The sequence below is a fragment of the Myotis daubentonii genome, chromosome 11, assembly GCF_963259705.1.
Source record: "Myotis daubentonii chromosome 11, mMyoDau2.1, whole genome shotgun sequence".
NCBI classification, from domain to species: domain Eukaryota; kingdom Metazoa; phylum Chordata; class Mammalia; order Chiroptera; family Vespertilionidae; genus Myotis; species Myotis daubentonii.
In genome coordinates this window covers 57,744,074-57,759,619 of record NC_081850.1, presented here as the reverse complement: position 1 = coordinate 57,759,619, position 15,546 = coordinate 57,744,074, and the positions used below count along the sequence as shown (strand labels likewise).

General features: G+C 44.0%; 1 protein-coding gene across 1 annotated transcript; it reads left to right on the top strand.

The window, feature by feature from the left end:
- The first annotated feature begins 818 nt into the window (after positions 1–818).
- On the top strand, positions 819–14,361 carry ALDOB (aldolase, fructose-bisphosphate B). Its single transcript, XM_059657519.1, has 9 exons — positions 819–975; positions 4,954–5,075; positions 5,752–5,963; positions 6,979–7,033; positions 7,906–8,066; positions 9,164–9,247; positions 10,081–10,255; positions 10,663–10,862; positions 13,829–14,361. Exons 2-9 carry the CDS (start codon positions 4,964–4,966, stop codon positions 13,922–13,924), a joined length of 1,095 nt encoding a protein of 364 aa, XP_059513502.1. The 5' UTR covers positions 819–975; positions 4,954–4,963; the 3' UTR covers positions 13,925–14,361.
- The last annotated feature ends 1,185 nt before the right edge of the window (positions 14,362–15,546 follow it).

Here is a 15,546-nt window from a genome sequence, read left to right as displayed (position 1 = left end):
CCACCTCCCCCCACTTTATGAATTATCCCAAAGAAATATATTCCTGAGAATTTATACTTTCCCAGGATCAGGGTCATTTCGTTGTTTTTAGATTTCCCCATAAGATTTATTTGCTTCATTCATCATTTCAGGAAGCACATACTATTTTTATTTACCTTCTCTTGATTTGGGTTTTGCTTTAATGCTCAAGAGGAAAGCTGTGGGATGGACCCATACCCGGACAGCCATATCAAGGGGAGATGATGGCCTAGATCAGTCACTTCGAGTTTTATTCTAGTCTTTACCAGCTTTAAGACAAAACTGTAAAATCTGGGAAAGAATGAAAATAAAGACAGTGTGTTCGGCATTAAAAACTCTAGGGAGCCCAGCGTGGTTTTGGGGCACAAGGAAGGGGTGCCCAAAAGGAATGCATCCAGCAGGCGCTTTACAAACCTACAGCATGCTCTGGTAAAGTTGTGATTCCACTTTACAGAGGGGAAAAGTAAGGCTCAGAGAAATAAAGACCACCTTGACCAAGGTCGTGTATTTTTTAAGTGATGGAGCTAAGCTAACATTCCTCCCAACTTCCCTTCGTGAATTCTAGAGCTCAGCCATGCATTAGCTGTTTGACGTAGAGGAAATCCCCTAATCCTCTGTGCCTTGGTGTCTTCACCAGTCAATCGAAGAGTCTGGTGTAAGAACTACACGGTCTGCAGAGAGCCCTTGTAGCTTTAACATCCTATGCATACAATGAGTATGTGAGCATGATTACGAGGACTGGCTGTTTATGAGCCAATCAGAGGTATTCAATAAGAACCTCCCCACCAGGCCAAGGCGGGAAGGGGAGGGCAAAAGGAAAAAAAACCACACACACACACCACACAACTTGGATGAGAAATCTATAAAAGCTGAGTGTTCCCAAAGATTCGTCCTATTTGGCAGCTGCTGCCTCACCCACGGCTTCTGATCTCTAAGAGGACGCTCTGCTCACACATTGTAAGTAAAAGAACTTCTTTTGTCTACTTGGACGGCACCAGGGATTAAGGGGTTAATGAAAGCTTGTGGAGGGGAAAGTTTGTTTGCTTTTGTTTTCAGGAAAAACAGGATGGTGGCTGAAAACACCATGATCTGCTGAAACGTTTGTTTTTCCTCACACCTTTCCTGGCAGCAAACTGCTCAAGATCGCTGCTGTTACCAGTGTTACCTGTTTGAGGGCTCTTCTGAGTCTTGGCCTGGGAAAGACAACTTGAATGCACCCATTGGGTTAGGTTCTACTCAGTTTTTGAGATGCCGGCTCATTTCTACTCTTTCCACAACCACTGCTTATTTTGATGATTTATTTACGTATCTGTCACCTTCTGTCACTTCCTTCATTCTCTTCCCACACGGACCAGTGTTAGCACTGCAGTTTCTATGTCACAGAGATGGACTCTGATGTGTGTTGCCCTTGGCTTTCATCCACTGCTCAGATGAGAAAGTGGAACGGGCTTGGAGACCTCACAGAGCAGCGTTGTCATCTGATTATAAAGTCTCAAACCTTCCACTGGTTTGATGCTGTCTACAATCTTTCCTACTGGCACCAACACCTCGAAGGCACTACAGCTTAAGATATTTGGAACCAATGTTTTTAGGTGTATTTGTTCCACTCTCTGAAAAAAAACAAGCAAAAAAACCCAAAACAAAACAGGCATGTTGTGAAGATATGTTGCCTTTTAAAATAAACGACTCTAAATGGTGGCCTGGGGCGCCATTAGCCAGTGGGGACCCTGCTGCCATCATTGTGTTGGCCAAGGTGTCTCTGGGGAAGACCCAGGCCCAAGCTGGACCTGAGGTGCCAGCCCGGGGAATGGGGCGTAGCTGCTAGGAGTTCCTTGCCAGTTTAGAGGAAAGAGCAACCCTCTCTCTGGGCTGCTGCACGTGTGTTCACAGGCACCAGGGTTCAGGCTGGCAGAGCACCCCACTGTCCTGCCACGGTGGCACTGGGATGGGGGATGAGGCTGTGAGCATCTTGCATCCGTACATAAAAGTGCTGCTCCCAGTGCCTGGCCAGCACAGGCTTCCAAAGAGTAAGCCCCTGGAGTCTGTCTTCCTGCAAATCCAACTGCCTTGCACATGAAGAAGCAAATGGACTCTCCACTGCCTTATATTTCTCCAGAAGTTGAATATTCATATTTCATAAATTATTATCTTTCCATAGAACCTCTCCTAGGGCGGCAGAAAGAGTCGCACTGTAGGGTTCCTTCTGTTATTTTGCTGAGAAGGATTGGAAACTGGGATTCCAAGTCGTACACCAATAGGATGTGATTGATAAGCCTAAACATCACAACTTAGAAGGAGCATCAGACATAGTCTTCCTGGGCCTCTGTCTCCTCGTTTCTCAAGTTGGCAGGGCTGATACAGGGTGCTCCGAGGTCACTTGCAGCTCTGCTTTTCCGTGGTTACCTTCTGTTCATATATGTACAAACTCACAACCTTCTCCCAGATTTAGACATATATCACCTGTTAATTTATTACATATAATAAATTAAGTAATGTGTAACCCTGTTTAGTAAGAAATCCAACATGAAAACATTTAAACAGGGAGATATGAGTCATTCCACCCCATCTCATTCCCTAGGGGTAGCCTCAGGGTGGTTCTTCCCTGTTTATATACACATACAGACAGTATGTGTGTATACCATGTTTTTAATTTTAAAAGAATGATATTATGTATTGCATGCTTCTCTGAAACTGGATTTTTTTCACTTAATAATATAATGTGAACAACTTCCAATCGCACTCTTAAAAATGTTGACTTGAGCCCTGACCGGTTTGGCTCAGTGGATAGAGCGTCAGCCTGAGGACTCAAGGGTCCCAGGTTCGATTCTGGTCAAGGGCATGTACCTTGGTTGCGGGCACATACCCAGTAGGGAGTGTGCAGGAGGCAGCTGATCGGTGTTTCTCTCTCATTGATGTTTCTAACTCTCTATCCCTCTCCCTTCCTCTCTGTAAAAAAATCAATAAAATCTATTTTTTAAAAAATGTTGACTTGAGACCTCAGTGAGCAGAGGCCAGGGGCAGAGAGATCACTCTCTGTCATTCCCACTCCCGCTGGCCTCCTGTCCCCGGTGGTGGACGTTGGCCTGTGACCCTGATTTATGATTAACAGACGGGTAACATTTGCGCTGATGTGGTATAGACCTTTAAACCTTCAGTAGAAGTTTAACTTCCCATAAACAGATTTGGGTTGCTTCGACCTTTCCTCTCTTGGTTTTTCTGGTTGAGTCAGCACACTCGGCCTGAAGAAAATAGCTTGGTGACAAATAGAAACATGGAAGTCCCTTAGGTAGTTCTATTTTAAACAGTCAAAAAAGAAATAATAATAATAGCTTACATTTTCATAATGCTTTATAAAGTATCTTCATGTTTATCACGCAATTCGACAAATTTATTTTGAGCAAACACAACGAGTAGAATGCTTGTGGGTCACAGGTGATCCATTTGGCAATGAGACAACCAGAGCAGATATTACTGCCATTTAATCCATAATAAACTAGACTCAGAAATTACCGTTTTGCCCATGGTCCCAACCAGGGGAGGCAGAGCTTGTCCTTGAACCAGGTCTATTTGCTCTACTAGCAGCAAACGTGTGTGTATGTGTCAGATGCTTATGAATTGGTAATGTCAGTGGTGTGGGGATAATGATCTACAGTCCAAGGATTTGGGGTACCTTGAGGGTATCATTACCAAGTATTCTGAGGGTGTCCTCAAGGGCATTAGAGCCATCTAAGGCTGATTCCTTTCACCAAGCTCACTCTTTCCTTGAAATAAAGGAGTACTGTCCCTTATCCCAACTTTGTGTCTTATTAGCTATTTGTCTTTGGACAAATCAAACACTCTTATATTCTTTCGTTATCTATTATATGGGAAGGAGGGAATTCCAGCTGCCTTCTGGGATTATTGTGAGGCATAAATTATATAGTGCATGCAAAGCAAGTATCAGAGTGCTTGGCAGTCAATGATAATTTGCTACTATTATTGCACTATTTGTGTATGAGTGTATGAGGGGGAGAGGAGGCCATGGGATTGGATAGGAAATGGCTCAAGATAATCTTCACTATGGTTTGTCCTTTTTTGATAGCTCATCCTATGCAAAATCACTTCTTATAACGTATAAGATAAAAAGAGCCCTGTGAGGTTGCATTTTTTAAGACTAGTCAAAGTGGCAGCTGAACAGGTGAAGTGATCCCCTTCAGAGGCCCACTGCCAATCTCCCTTCACTAAAGCAGTGACACTGAGAATTATTGGGACAGGGATTACCCCATGACTTCAGCACCCTTGGACCCTGGGAATTTCCAGCCCAGAGGCACTTAGGAAGAACTCTACCCATTGGCCTCAAGTGGTCTCATAGGTGTTTGAATACAGGAAAAAAGGAAGCTTGCACTCCACCTTGTAGATCCCAACGCTGAAGAAATGTTAGCTTCAAGTCCAAGTGGTGGTCTCTCCTCTCAAGAGTATTGACTGGAGAATAGTCTGGTGGGCTATAGACTAACAGAACAAAGTAGAGAATGGCCACACAGGCCAAAAGCCTCACTGTCCTGGCCTCAAGCCATCTAGGGTCCCTGATGGCACCAGAAATCCATGAAGTAGAGAATCAATTACTGCAGTGCCATCTACCTGTCAGATGCAATGTGTCACTAACGAGCTGGTTCAGTCTCAGGAACAGTCATCCCAAAGGTGCCCTGGAAGGCATTCTATTTAGCATCACCATGAACATGTACCCTCCCACCTTCCTCCATTATGGCTAACCGCAACTACTTAGGCTAAGGGGGACAACACCCTCCCTCCCATTCCTCATTTGTTTGTGCACTTGTAGAAACGGGCCAGAAATGGCAGAGGGCCTGTAGGGCTAGACCGCACACCCAGCTGCCTTAGTCATGAGTCCATCCGATCCACCCTCAGTTTTGTTCAGGACTCTCCTGCACTCTTTTCCAGACCTGTCACCATGGCCCACAAATTCCCAGCCCTCACCGCAGACCAGAAGAAGGAGCTCTCAGAAATCGCCCAGCGCATCGTTGCTAATGGGAAGGGGATCCTGGCTGCCGATGAGTCTGTAGGTGAGTGCGAGAAGCATCATACAACAAGCATACTCTTGTTTCTACACTTCGCAAAGGCAACTTGATATCCATGTTTTCTTTCCTCTCAGACGAGTAAAGGCTTATGCACACAGGAGTGGGAGCAGAAGGCTTAGGAAGCAGAGACCTTTGGGGTCCTGTCATTCCAGTTGGCAGATTTCTGAAAACCTAAGACAGAGACTCAGCCTTCCATTTTGAGGCCCCTTGCCAGAGGACATTGGAATTCAGGCTATAGCAAGACCAGGAATTCAGTAACCAGAATGAGGTCAGATACACAGCCCGCTGCTGCTAATAAGAAGTCAGCCAGGGAAGGGCAGAGAGGCAAGGAAGTGTCCACATCTAGCACAGGGAAGCACTTGTGTCTAAGTAAGCCTGAAAAGGTAAAAAGGAGAGCTGTGGCAGGCCCGCACGCCACCAGGAAACGATAGAAGCCAGAGAAGTCAACAGTCAGATTGAGGGCTGAACCAGAGAGGCTGGGGAGAGGCTGGAGGGCCTTAGCTACCACCTGGACCCACTGGTGGCTTCCCTGACTCAGACGTGCCCAGCCCGTCCTCTTCCTGCCCAGCAGCCAAAGGAGACAAAAAAGAGGCAGGAGTTCTGATCGTGGGGAGGAAAGCCCGGCTGGCTCCTTACACTGCCTTTGCCCGCCCACCCATAGGCACCATGGGAAACCGCCTGCAGAGGATCAACGTGGAGAACACAGAAGAGAACCGACGGCAGTTCCGTGAAATCCTCTTCACCGTGGACAACTCTGTTAGCCAGAGCATCGGGGGTGTGATCCTGTTCCATGAGACCCTCTACCAGAAGGACAGCCAGGGCAAGCTGTTCAGAAACATCCTTAAGGAAAAGGGCATCGTGGTGGGGATCAAGGTGAGTCCTGGCACTCCCCTCGCCTCTGAGTGCCCAGCCCAGGGGCTGTGGCAGGGCCAGCACTCGGAACATGTCTCATCATCTGCTTTCCATCGCACCTTCCCCTGAGAACCGATCCTCTTCTAGACTTTTCCTCCCATGCCCTCTGCTTTCAACCATGTTCTACAAGGTACTAAATCTCTTAGTGTCTCAATTTCCTCATTTCTAACATGGGAATAGTACCTACCTCATAAGATTCTTATAAGGAGGAAATGTGTTTTAAAAACAGTCCCAGTCACAAAATTATTATTCAGAGCATGATAGCTGTGATTATGAAAGCACTCACTATTCTATCTTTAACTAGGTCTTCCAATACTGCACAAGAGTCAAGTATTCAATAACTGCTTAGACCTCCAGGGACTCAGTTAATCCTCCTGACAACCTCTGGAGGCTGACTCAGTTATTCTCCTTATTTTAGAGGTGAGGCGAGAAAGTGGAATTACAAGGGTGACATAACTTGCCCGCAGCAAGGCAAAATTGGAGGCCGTTTGAGCCCAGACTGTCCACCTCTCGGGCTCATGAACTTAGCCTTTGCTCTGCGGAGAGTAGAGGCTGCATCCTATTCTCTTCATCTCCTGTAATAACACAGTACCTGCGATGTGCAGGTGCTCCACCATGCCTCTTGAATAAATGAATGAATAATTTAAGGGATGCTGCTCTTATACAGAACCTCTATACTAGTATTCCTAGTGCTATCAGATTACTTCTTCCTTCCCAAGCTCCAGGCCTGTGCTTTCCATCCTCTCAGGGTTGACCTTGACCCTCTTACATTGTTCCTTCCAGGTAACGTCCCTTCTGCTATGGACTGTTGTGTCTTTCTGTTGTGTCCCTCCAGATGGCTAATCCATTTTCCTAACTGAACTCCTTGATTTGTGAAAGATGGGAGCTACTTAGTCAGCACCAGGGGCTCTGCTGGTGTTTTATTTACTGGGATACCTGACACCTGCTAATTACTTGTTAATTATTTAATTCACAGTTGGACCAAGGAACTGCTCCACTTGCAGGAACAAACAAGGAAACCACCATTCAAGGTAAGGATACTGCCCACTGATGTGAATCATGCCAATATATGCTAGAAATGAGTAAGTGAAAATAAATTACCAATATCACATGGGGGATTAAAGCCACATGCACCTGATTTTCAATCCGAGCTCCTCTAGTTGAGAACTGTGTGACCTCTGGTTAGTCACTTAAGTGTTCTGTGGCCATTCTAGGGGATAACAATATCTGTGTTGCAGAATAGTTTCGAAGATTAAATTAAACAATATATATAAAGGACTTACCACAGTGTGTTGCACAGAGAAGATACTCTGTCCCTGGGAATATTATTTTTAGAAAAAAAATCCAGCACCAGTAGAGAGTAATGGTCCCAGGCTTTGGGATTGGACATACCTGGGTTTGAATCCTGGTTCCATCACTTATGACTTAGATCATTTTGCTAGGTACTTCACTGCCCAAGTAGACAAGTATAAACCACAACACTGGGTTAGCTACACAGAATTTGAATCCCAGTTCCATCACTCTCACTATGCAAACTTAGTCAAGTTACTCAACCTCTCGGAGCCTGGTTATCCACATCTGTAAAATGAGTATAATATTAACTATTAGGGTTGTTATGATGACTAAATGAGAAATGGTGTGCAAAATGCATAGAATCATTCCTGGAACATAGCAAGTATACCAATCAAATATTCATTCCCTCTATTCTTATGTGCGTCAAAACATTTATTAAATCCAGGTCTCTTGGCTCAGTGTTGGGACCCATGTTTACTTGTCTGGTTGTTTTTGGCTCTCAAGCTCTGCTGACTTGAAGCTAAGCCAAGGGAGCACTCCTTCCCTTTATCGGCCCCAGGGATCAGGGACAGGGCCACAAAGAAGCCATTCTCTCTTTTGTGACTTACAGGGCTCGATGGCCTTTCTCAGCGCTGTGCTCAGTATAAGAAAGACGGTGTTGACTTTGGGAAGTGGCGTGCTGTGCTGAGGATTGACAACCAGTGTCCATCCGCCCTTGCTATCCAGGAAAATGCCAACGCCCTGGCTCGCTACGCCAGCATCTGCCAGCAGGTGCTCAGGCTTCCCCTTGGGCTAAAAAACAGTAGGCGAGTGCTATCTTTAGAGCCTATCTTTCTAATTTTACTATATCCACACATGAACCCCCTTCTCCCCCCGCCAGTGTATCCTGGCGGCATTTTCACTGCTTCTGCTGTAGCCGCGTGCGGTAGGGAAAGATGTGGCTGCACAAGCCAGCTAGGAGCCCAAACGGCAGATGCCCTCAACTGCTGCTCTTCTTCAAAGTGGTCAGGCTTTTGAGGCCAGGGCACTTGCTTGCCTGTGTTCCACCATGTCCAAGACAAGATCCTCTGAGGTCCCCAGGTCAAGGGTGATAGCTCTGATCCAGTCCACTTAATTTCATGGAGGATGGAGACTTCATGCTAAAGTTTCCAACATGTGTTGACGTGTCTCTGGGATCCAATTTAGTCTGATTTTATTGTATGGGTGCTGAGTTGTGGGCACCTGGAGATTCCCAATCAGAATTGTAAACACTTCTTGAATTCCTTACTTAACCCACACAAGAGGCATCTTTCCTAGTGATTTAAGCTTGACTGCTCTAAAAGGGTGACAGCTAGTTTCTGAAGTAGCTGGAGTAGTTTCTAGAATAAGACCTAGAAATTAGGAGTTTGCTTTTATATTTCCCCATTCCCAGAAAAATTTTTCTTCCTTTCTTTTCTCCTTCCTTCCTTCCTTTTTTTATTTTTATTTTTTTTAAAAATCCTCACTCAAGGATATTTTTCCATTGATTTTTAGAGAGAGTGGAAGAGAGAGGGAAAAATAGAGAGAAATATCAATGTGCAAGATACATGCCCTTGACCTTGACCTTGACCAGAATTGAACCTGAGACCCTTAGGTCCGCAGGCCAACGCTCTATCCACTGAGCCAAACTGACTATGCCCCTTTCTTTCTTTTTAATCTCACTGTTCTTTTTTGGCTAAGCCATGCTCACTAGATATCTCATTAAATTTCTTTGCATTGCCTTTGAGTCACTTACATGATATTTCTCCAAAAGGGCTTCATTTTATTCCAACCTCAACTGTTGAATAATCTCTTAAGGAAAGGATCCCCGTGAGCAGAGCTTCACTCTTTCTCTCCTTTTTCCTTTTTAGAACGGGCTGGTACCTATTGTTGAACCAGAGGTAATTCCTGATGGAGACCATGACATGGAACACTGCCAATATGTTACTGAGAAGGTAAGTTCAAATCCTAGTTGAAAAACCTTGCTTTTAAGTAACAGCTATTACTTAACATATATCAGCTGCTATATGAGAAATATTCTCAGTCGGCATCATTATGCAGCATTGAGAAGGTAAGGAGGTATTAGCAAACCTACCACTTTTGGGTACATGGTGTGCTCCTTATGAAAAAAGCACAGGACTTGCAGTACCGAGACGAGGCCTTGAGAATCCATGTATCTACTTGTGGGGCCTCAGTTCCATTAGGTGTAAATTAAGAAATTTTAAAATAAAATGAGGCTTACATAAAACACATGCAATTAGAAAGTAATTTGTCTACTTGTGACTTTCTAAATTAGTCACAGTATATCTGCAAGAGAGTGAGAGACATAATGTACCCTGACCTCAGTTTTTTCCTTGACAAAATTAGCTGGACTAAAATGAGATCTGAAAGCACTTCTGTGTCTGAAGTGTATGTGTTTATGATCACTTAGCATCTAAGGGGAAGGAGAATGGAGGCCAATTTAGATGTTCCCAACTAACTAAATCCAGGCAGCCTCCACTGACCAAAGGGAGTGATGGGAAGGAAGGAGTGAGGGGAAGCAGCCATGCCAGCAGACATGCAGTAGGCAGCTAGAGTAGGGATGGCAGGTACAGGCCAGCTGGCCTGTGCTCAGTGGCTGTGTTTGCAATACCTTGCCCTGATGAGGCCTGGGGGCTGGTTGGGAAGCTTTGGCCAAGCCACATACGAGAATTCCTTCATCCTGCATCCGTGCAGCATAAAAGTGCCAAGGGCAGGTGACTCTAAGGCTGGCTCTGGGTTTCATCTGTTTGGATCTCTTATCCTTCAGGTCCTGGCTGCTGTGTACAAGGCCCTGAACGACCATCATGTGTACCTAGAGGGCACCCTGCTGAAGCCCAACATGGTGACCGCTGGACATGCCTGCACCAAGAAGTATACTCCAGAGCAAGTGGCCATGGCCACTGTCACCGCTCTCCACCGTACCGTTCCTGCTGCTGTGCCTGGTAAGGCTTTCCTTCATCTCTAACTCCAGGTCTTGGCCCTTGGCCTTTGAAGTTCCACAAGCATTTTGTTTGTCCAGGGTCTTCTACCCATGAAACAGACCCCTGCCATCTCACAGGCAGCAGCTCTTCCCCTCACACTCTGTGATATCACATATCCTGAGTCTGCCCACATGCACATGATCCATTGCTTTCCTCAACATTTCACCTCCCTCCTTACTTATGAAAGCCCTTGTATCCCTAGCCCAACTAGCCTCAACAAGGGAAAATTAATATCCCCGACCCAGCCCCATGCAAATCAAGCAGAGAAAAGATTGAAACATTACATTCCGTTTAGGCCCATTGCTTGCTTTCTCAAGCTGGGTCCACAAGCTGGGACTAATTGAGTGGAGTGGTTTCTCCCCTTCTAGGCATCTGCTTTTTGTCTGGTGGCATGAGTGAAGAGGATGCTACCCTCAACCTCAACGCTATCAACCTTTGCCCTCTCCCCAAGCCCTGGAAACTAAGTTTCTCTTATGGACGGGCCCTGCAGGCCAGTGCACTGGCTGCTTGGGGTGGCAAGGCTGCCAACAAGAAGGCGACACAGGAGGCTTTTATGAAGCGGGCTGTGGTAAGATGCTACTACCTCTTATGTACTTGATCAAGTGGACACTTGGGGCCTGGTTCTGTCATATGGGAAAACTTTGCTTTCTCAGCCCATGAAGGTATCTCCAGATAATGTCCACTGGGGATTTGAAAATGTGGCATTGGAGCTCAATAGGAAGGTGAGGGCTAGAGAGAGTTTTGAGTTATCCACACTGTGTGCATAGCTGATGACAGATGGAAGGACAATTTCCACAGAGACACTTCAGAGGAAAGATAAGAGGGATAAGGACTGAACCAGGACACCTTTCGTTTTGGGAAGATGAAGAAGAGAAGCCACTTTAACAAGCAGCAATAATATGATAGGATGAACCAAGGATTCTGAGAACAAAGAGAAAAAAATTTCAAGGGGTCAGTAACAACACACTTCAGAGAGATTCAGAATAAAGGCTCAGAGAAGGCAGAGATGGGCATAGGTGATTATCAGTGACCCTCAATAAAATAGTTTCAATAGAGAGAGAAGAAAAAAAGTGAACATTCTAGAAGTTTGTCAGGAGAAAACCTAAAAAGGTTACCAGGAGAAATGAGGACAAAAATGATTTTATTCAACTAGTAACCATTCCTGTTGAACACCTATTATGAGCCAAGGACTAGGGTGAATAAAGCAGATCAGCCACTGCCTTTAGGGAGCTTAGAGCTTAGCCAAGTAGGAGAGAGCTTGGCATACTTAGGTGTAAAGAACACTATCAAGAGTGTGAAAAGACACCTCATAGAACGAATGAACATATTTGTAAGTCTGTTAGGTGATAAGATTTTATTATCCATCTCAGTAACAAAAATGGAAACAACCCAGTTAAAAAAATGGGCAAAGGACTCAAATAGACTCTTCTCCTTTGATGAAGTACAAATGGCAATAAATACATGAGAAGATTCTCAGCATCTCTAATCACCAGGGAAATGCAAATCAAACCCACAAAGTGATATCATTTCTACCCATTAGAAAAAGAAAGCCAGAGGACAGAGTGAAGATGAGGAGAGTGGAGGTCATGGAGAGGACAAGGGCTTAGAGGAAATAGGATGACATGAAACTAAATGTTAATGCAGTTGTCAGAGTTGGTCTTAGAAAGAAGGGGAGAGACATCAAAGAAGAGAGAATGGGTTGAAATCGGATCTGTTGAGATAAAGAGAGGTAATGGTTGATTGCTTACTGCAGTGGAGGGCATCTGTTGAGAGTGAGACAGGAACAGATATAGTAGGGCCTTGACTTAACGAGTGTCCCGACTAAGGAGTTTTTTGAGATACCAGCTGTCTCTCAGCCTATTTTTTGCATTGACTTGACAGAGTAATTTGAGTTAACGAGCTCGGTCTCGGAACGAATTAAACTGGTAAGTCAAGGCCCCACTGTATTTCAATCTTAACAGTGGAGGAGCTTGGAATAGCTGTTGAAATCATCAGCTGGGAAATTGACCAGATGTGATGGCCAAGCTTATTAGGCAAAGTGCAGCTGAAACGAGAGTGAGTCTGTGGTACATTAACTTAGATCCTAAAATTTCCTGACAGCTCTCTTAAGCATGCAGGAAGATTCAGGTCAACCGAAATGGGAATAGCAGGAGAAAAGAGTAAAAGTTTAATAAGGAGACGGAAGAGTGCTGAATTTGAGGGATGGCCTTATGTAGCTTGCTGATCACAGAGAAGGCTGGGCAAGAAATGAAGAGTTCACCAGAGGTTTGGCCATGAAGCACTAAAGGAAGGGAAGTCCCCAGGGAAATTGGGGCATAAGAGGGGTGTGAGATTGTAGAGGTAGTGCTTTACCTTATGATGATGGAGAGCTGGGTATGGCGGTGCTGGCGTGTGGCTGTTGAGTTGAGATGTAGCTGATATGATGGAGGGACTATGAAAGTAAGGGCCAGGGGCCAATCCACACCAAAGAAGGAAAGCCGAGTTTATCGTCTGAGACGTGGTTCTCAAACGAGTGCGTACATCTGAATCACCTGGTGGGCTTGTTAAAACCCAGATTGCTGGGCCCCGGCCACTGAGTTTCTGATCCCGAGGGTCTGGGGTCAAGCTACAGGATTTCCAGTTATTACACTTGCTTAGGTTCATGAAACACATGTTGAAAATCACTGTAGATGAAGAAATAAGTCCTGGAGAGAGTAAACAATAGCAACAGTGACTTGAAGAGTGGCATTTGAATATTATTATAGTTTTATAATCCCGAACTCAACTTTAATTGGAATTTACACAGGGGATCAAATGATACTGTGATAACAACTATATAAAATTACATGTTCTTGTGGTCAAATATAAGTAAAAAATGGGAAATTTTAAAAAATGATTTTATTTTCATTTATGAGTTTTTATTATAACAAATAGTACTTTGTCTGATGCTTGGCCATATATCTAGTCAATTTCTTAGCAGACAACTTTCACAGGTATTCCAAGCTTCCCCATTGTTAAGCCTGAAATCCCCACTCCAATACTAGTGAGAAGTTTCTCAAGTTTAATTTCTAGTACTGCTGTTGCACTATTGTTGGTACTAAAAAGAGACTTTCCCACCCTGACCGGTTTGGCCTGCAGACTCAAGGGTCCCAGGTTCGATTCTGGTCAAGGGCATGTACCTTGGTTGCGGGCACATCCCTAGTGGGGGGTGTGCAGGAGGCGGCTGGTCGATGTTTCTCTCTCATCGATGTTTCTGACTCTCTATCCCTCTCCCTTCCTCTCTGTAAAAAATCAATAAAATATATAAAAAAAGAGACTTTCCCAGTAACTGACACAAACCTCAGTCTTGCCAAAGAAATACTCAGAAAACTGGGATAAAGGAGATAACATGTTACAAAAGAAGGGAATGATATCAGCCGCAATACTCCATATTCTGCCAAATCAATGTAAGGGGGGAAATGTCGAAATGAAGGTGTCGCTGGTTTCAAATGAGAGGCTGAAGCACATGGTTGTGTTTGTTCTAACTCGGCCTCCTCTGTCACCCTTGTTTTTTAGGCTAACTGCCAGGCAGCCAAAGGCAAGTATACTTCCATGGGCTCTTCTGGTGCTGCGTCCACCCAGTCGCTCTTCACAGCCAACTATACCTACTAGAAGCAGAAAGGTCGGCTGGCTCCAGCTCTTTGAGGTGTCTTGGGAAGAGGGCTGAAAGGGAACCACCACCTTGTGACTGACCCTGGAATTCAGACCAAATTAGATTGAAGTACTGGAAACACAATACATGTTAAATTCTTAGACACAAGGGGAAAAAATCAGTTATTGAAACTTAAGTCCAAATATCAAGGATTTGATGAAATTTCACACTGCGGTTTCCTTGCCACACTTCCTGCTGCCCATGACCCAGAGTCTCCACCTAAGAAAAGAATAGACTTTAAAACGAAATCTGCTCTCCATCCAAATAATGACGACTGAGTGAAACGTCTCAGAAGCTGAGGGCAGAGAAGTGCATCTTATGAAATGATCTTAGGCGTGGTAGGTGATGAAAGAGACAGCTGTGACAAAAAGGAAATAAAATAAGCTATAAACCTTCAGTTGGTGTTGGGTTTTACTTTTTGCTCTTGTTTTCGAAGGACTCAGTATATTTCATTACCTTTGACTCTACTAGACGTGATTGATGTATGGTTTAGGGTCCTCAACTTTGGCTACTCATTGGAATTACCTGAGCCCAATTAAATCAAACACTTGATGTAGGATCCTCTAAATACCAGGGTTTCTTAAAGCTCCTTTGATGATTCCATGTGGAGCCAAGTTTGAGAATGACCACTCTAGATTTCAAGTTTGAGGCTCCCCCAAAATGAAAGCCATTTAGTATAATTTGAAGCTAAAATGTGAACTGATTTTGAGAAACACGTGGAGGCTATTGAGAGAATCAATGTGACTTTGCTGCTTTGAGCATTCCTCTTCAAGTGGCCCAGGTTTGATGAGACAGGACTACATGTTCCTCTGCACAGCCAAGCACACAGCCTACTTTTGCAGTAAATAATATTCACATAATTATACTTGATTGGCTTCCCATTTTCAGAAAACCATAGTTACAAAAGAGAATTTAAATGTTGAAACTTTGGATGACATAATGATTTAACTGACAGAAGGGAAATTCAAAGGGGAGGAGAAATAGAAGAAAGCAAAGGGAGCACTAATCCACTTAGTGGGGAGTCAGGAATTCTGCTTAAAATTGATGGATTAAAAAATAGTGTTTTAAGTCTACTAAAGTAATAAAGGAAATAGATATAAATCATTACAAGAGTACTACCTATAATTAAAATATAGGAGAAGGAAGTAAACTAAATTCTTTGCCTTGAAGAGTACTAAGGTAAATTTATTGCTTAGAGTTGATAAATTAAGAAATAGAGGCATAAGCACATTATTTAGAGGAATAAACTGGAATTAATCCAAAGGGCCTTCTTCCGATGAGAAAGACCTGGTAGTGGGTGTAAGGAAGGAATTATTTATAAATTTAATATATATGTTATATACTTATAAATTATATACATAAGAAATTACTTATTATGTGTCTCTAGGACATTTGGCTATTTCCACGTACCTGCATTACTTTCTAAAGACAAGGAACTATATCCATATGAGCAATTCAAATCTACCTTAGAGGTCACTTAGCCCAAGTCTTTCATTTTACAGAAGATAAAAACCAAGGCTAGAACAGTGAAATTACTGGATGATGGTCACACATTCTGGGGGAGTAGAGCTGAGAGATTAAC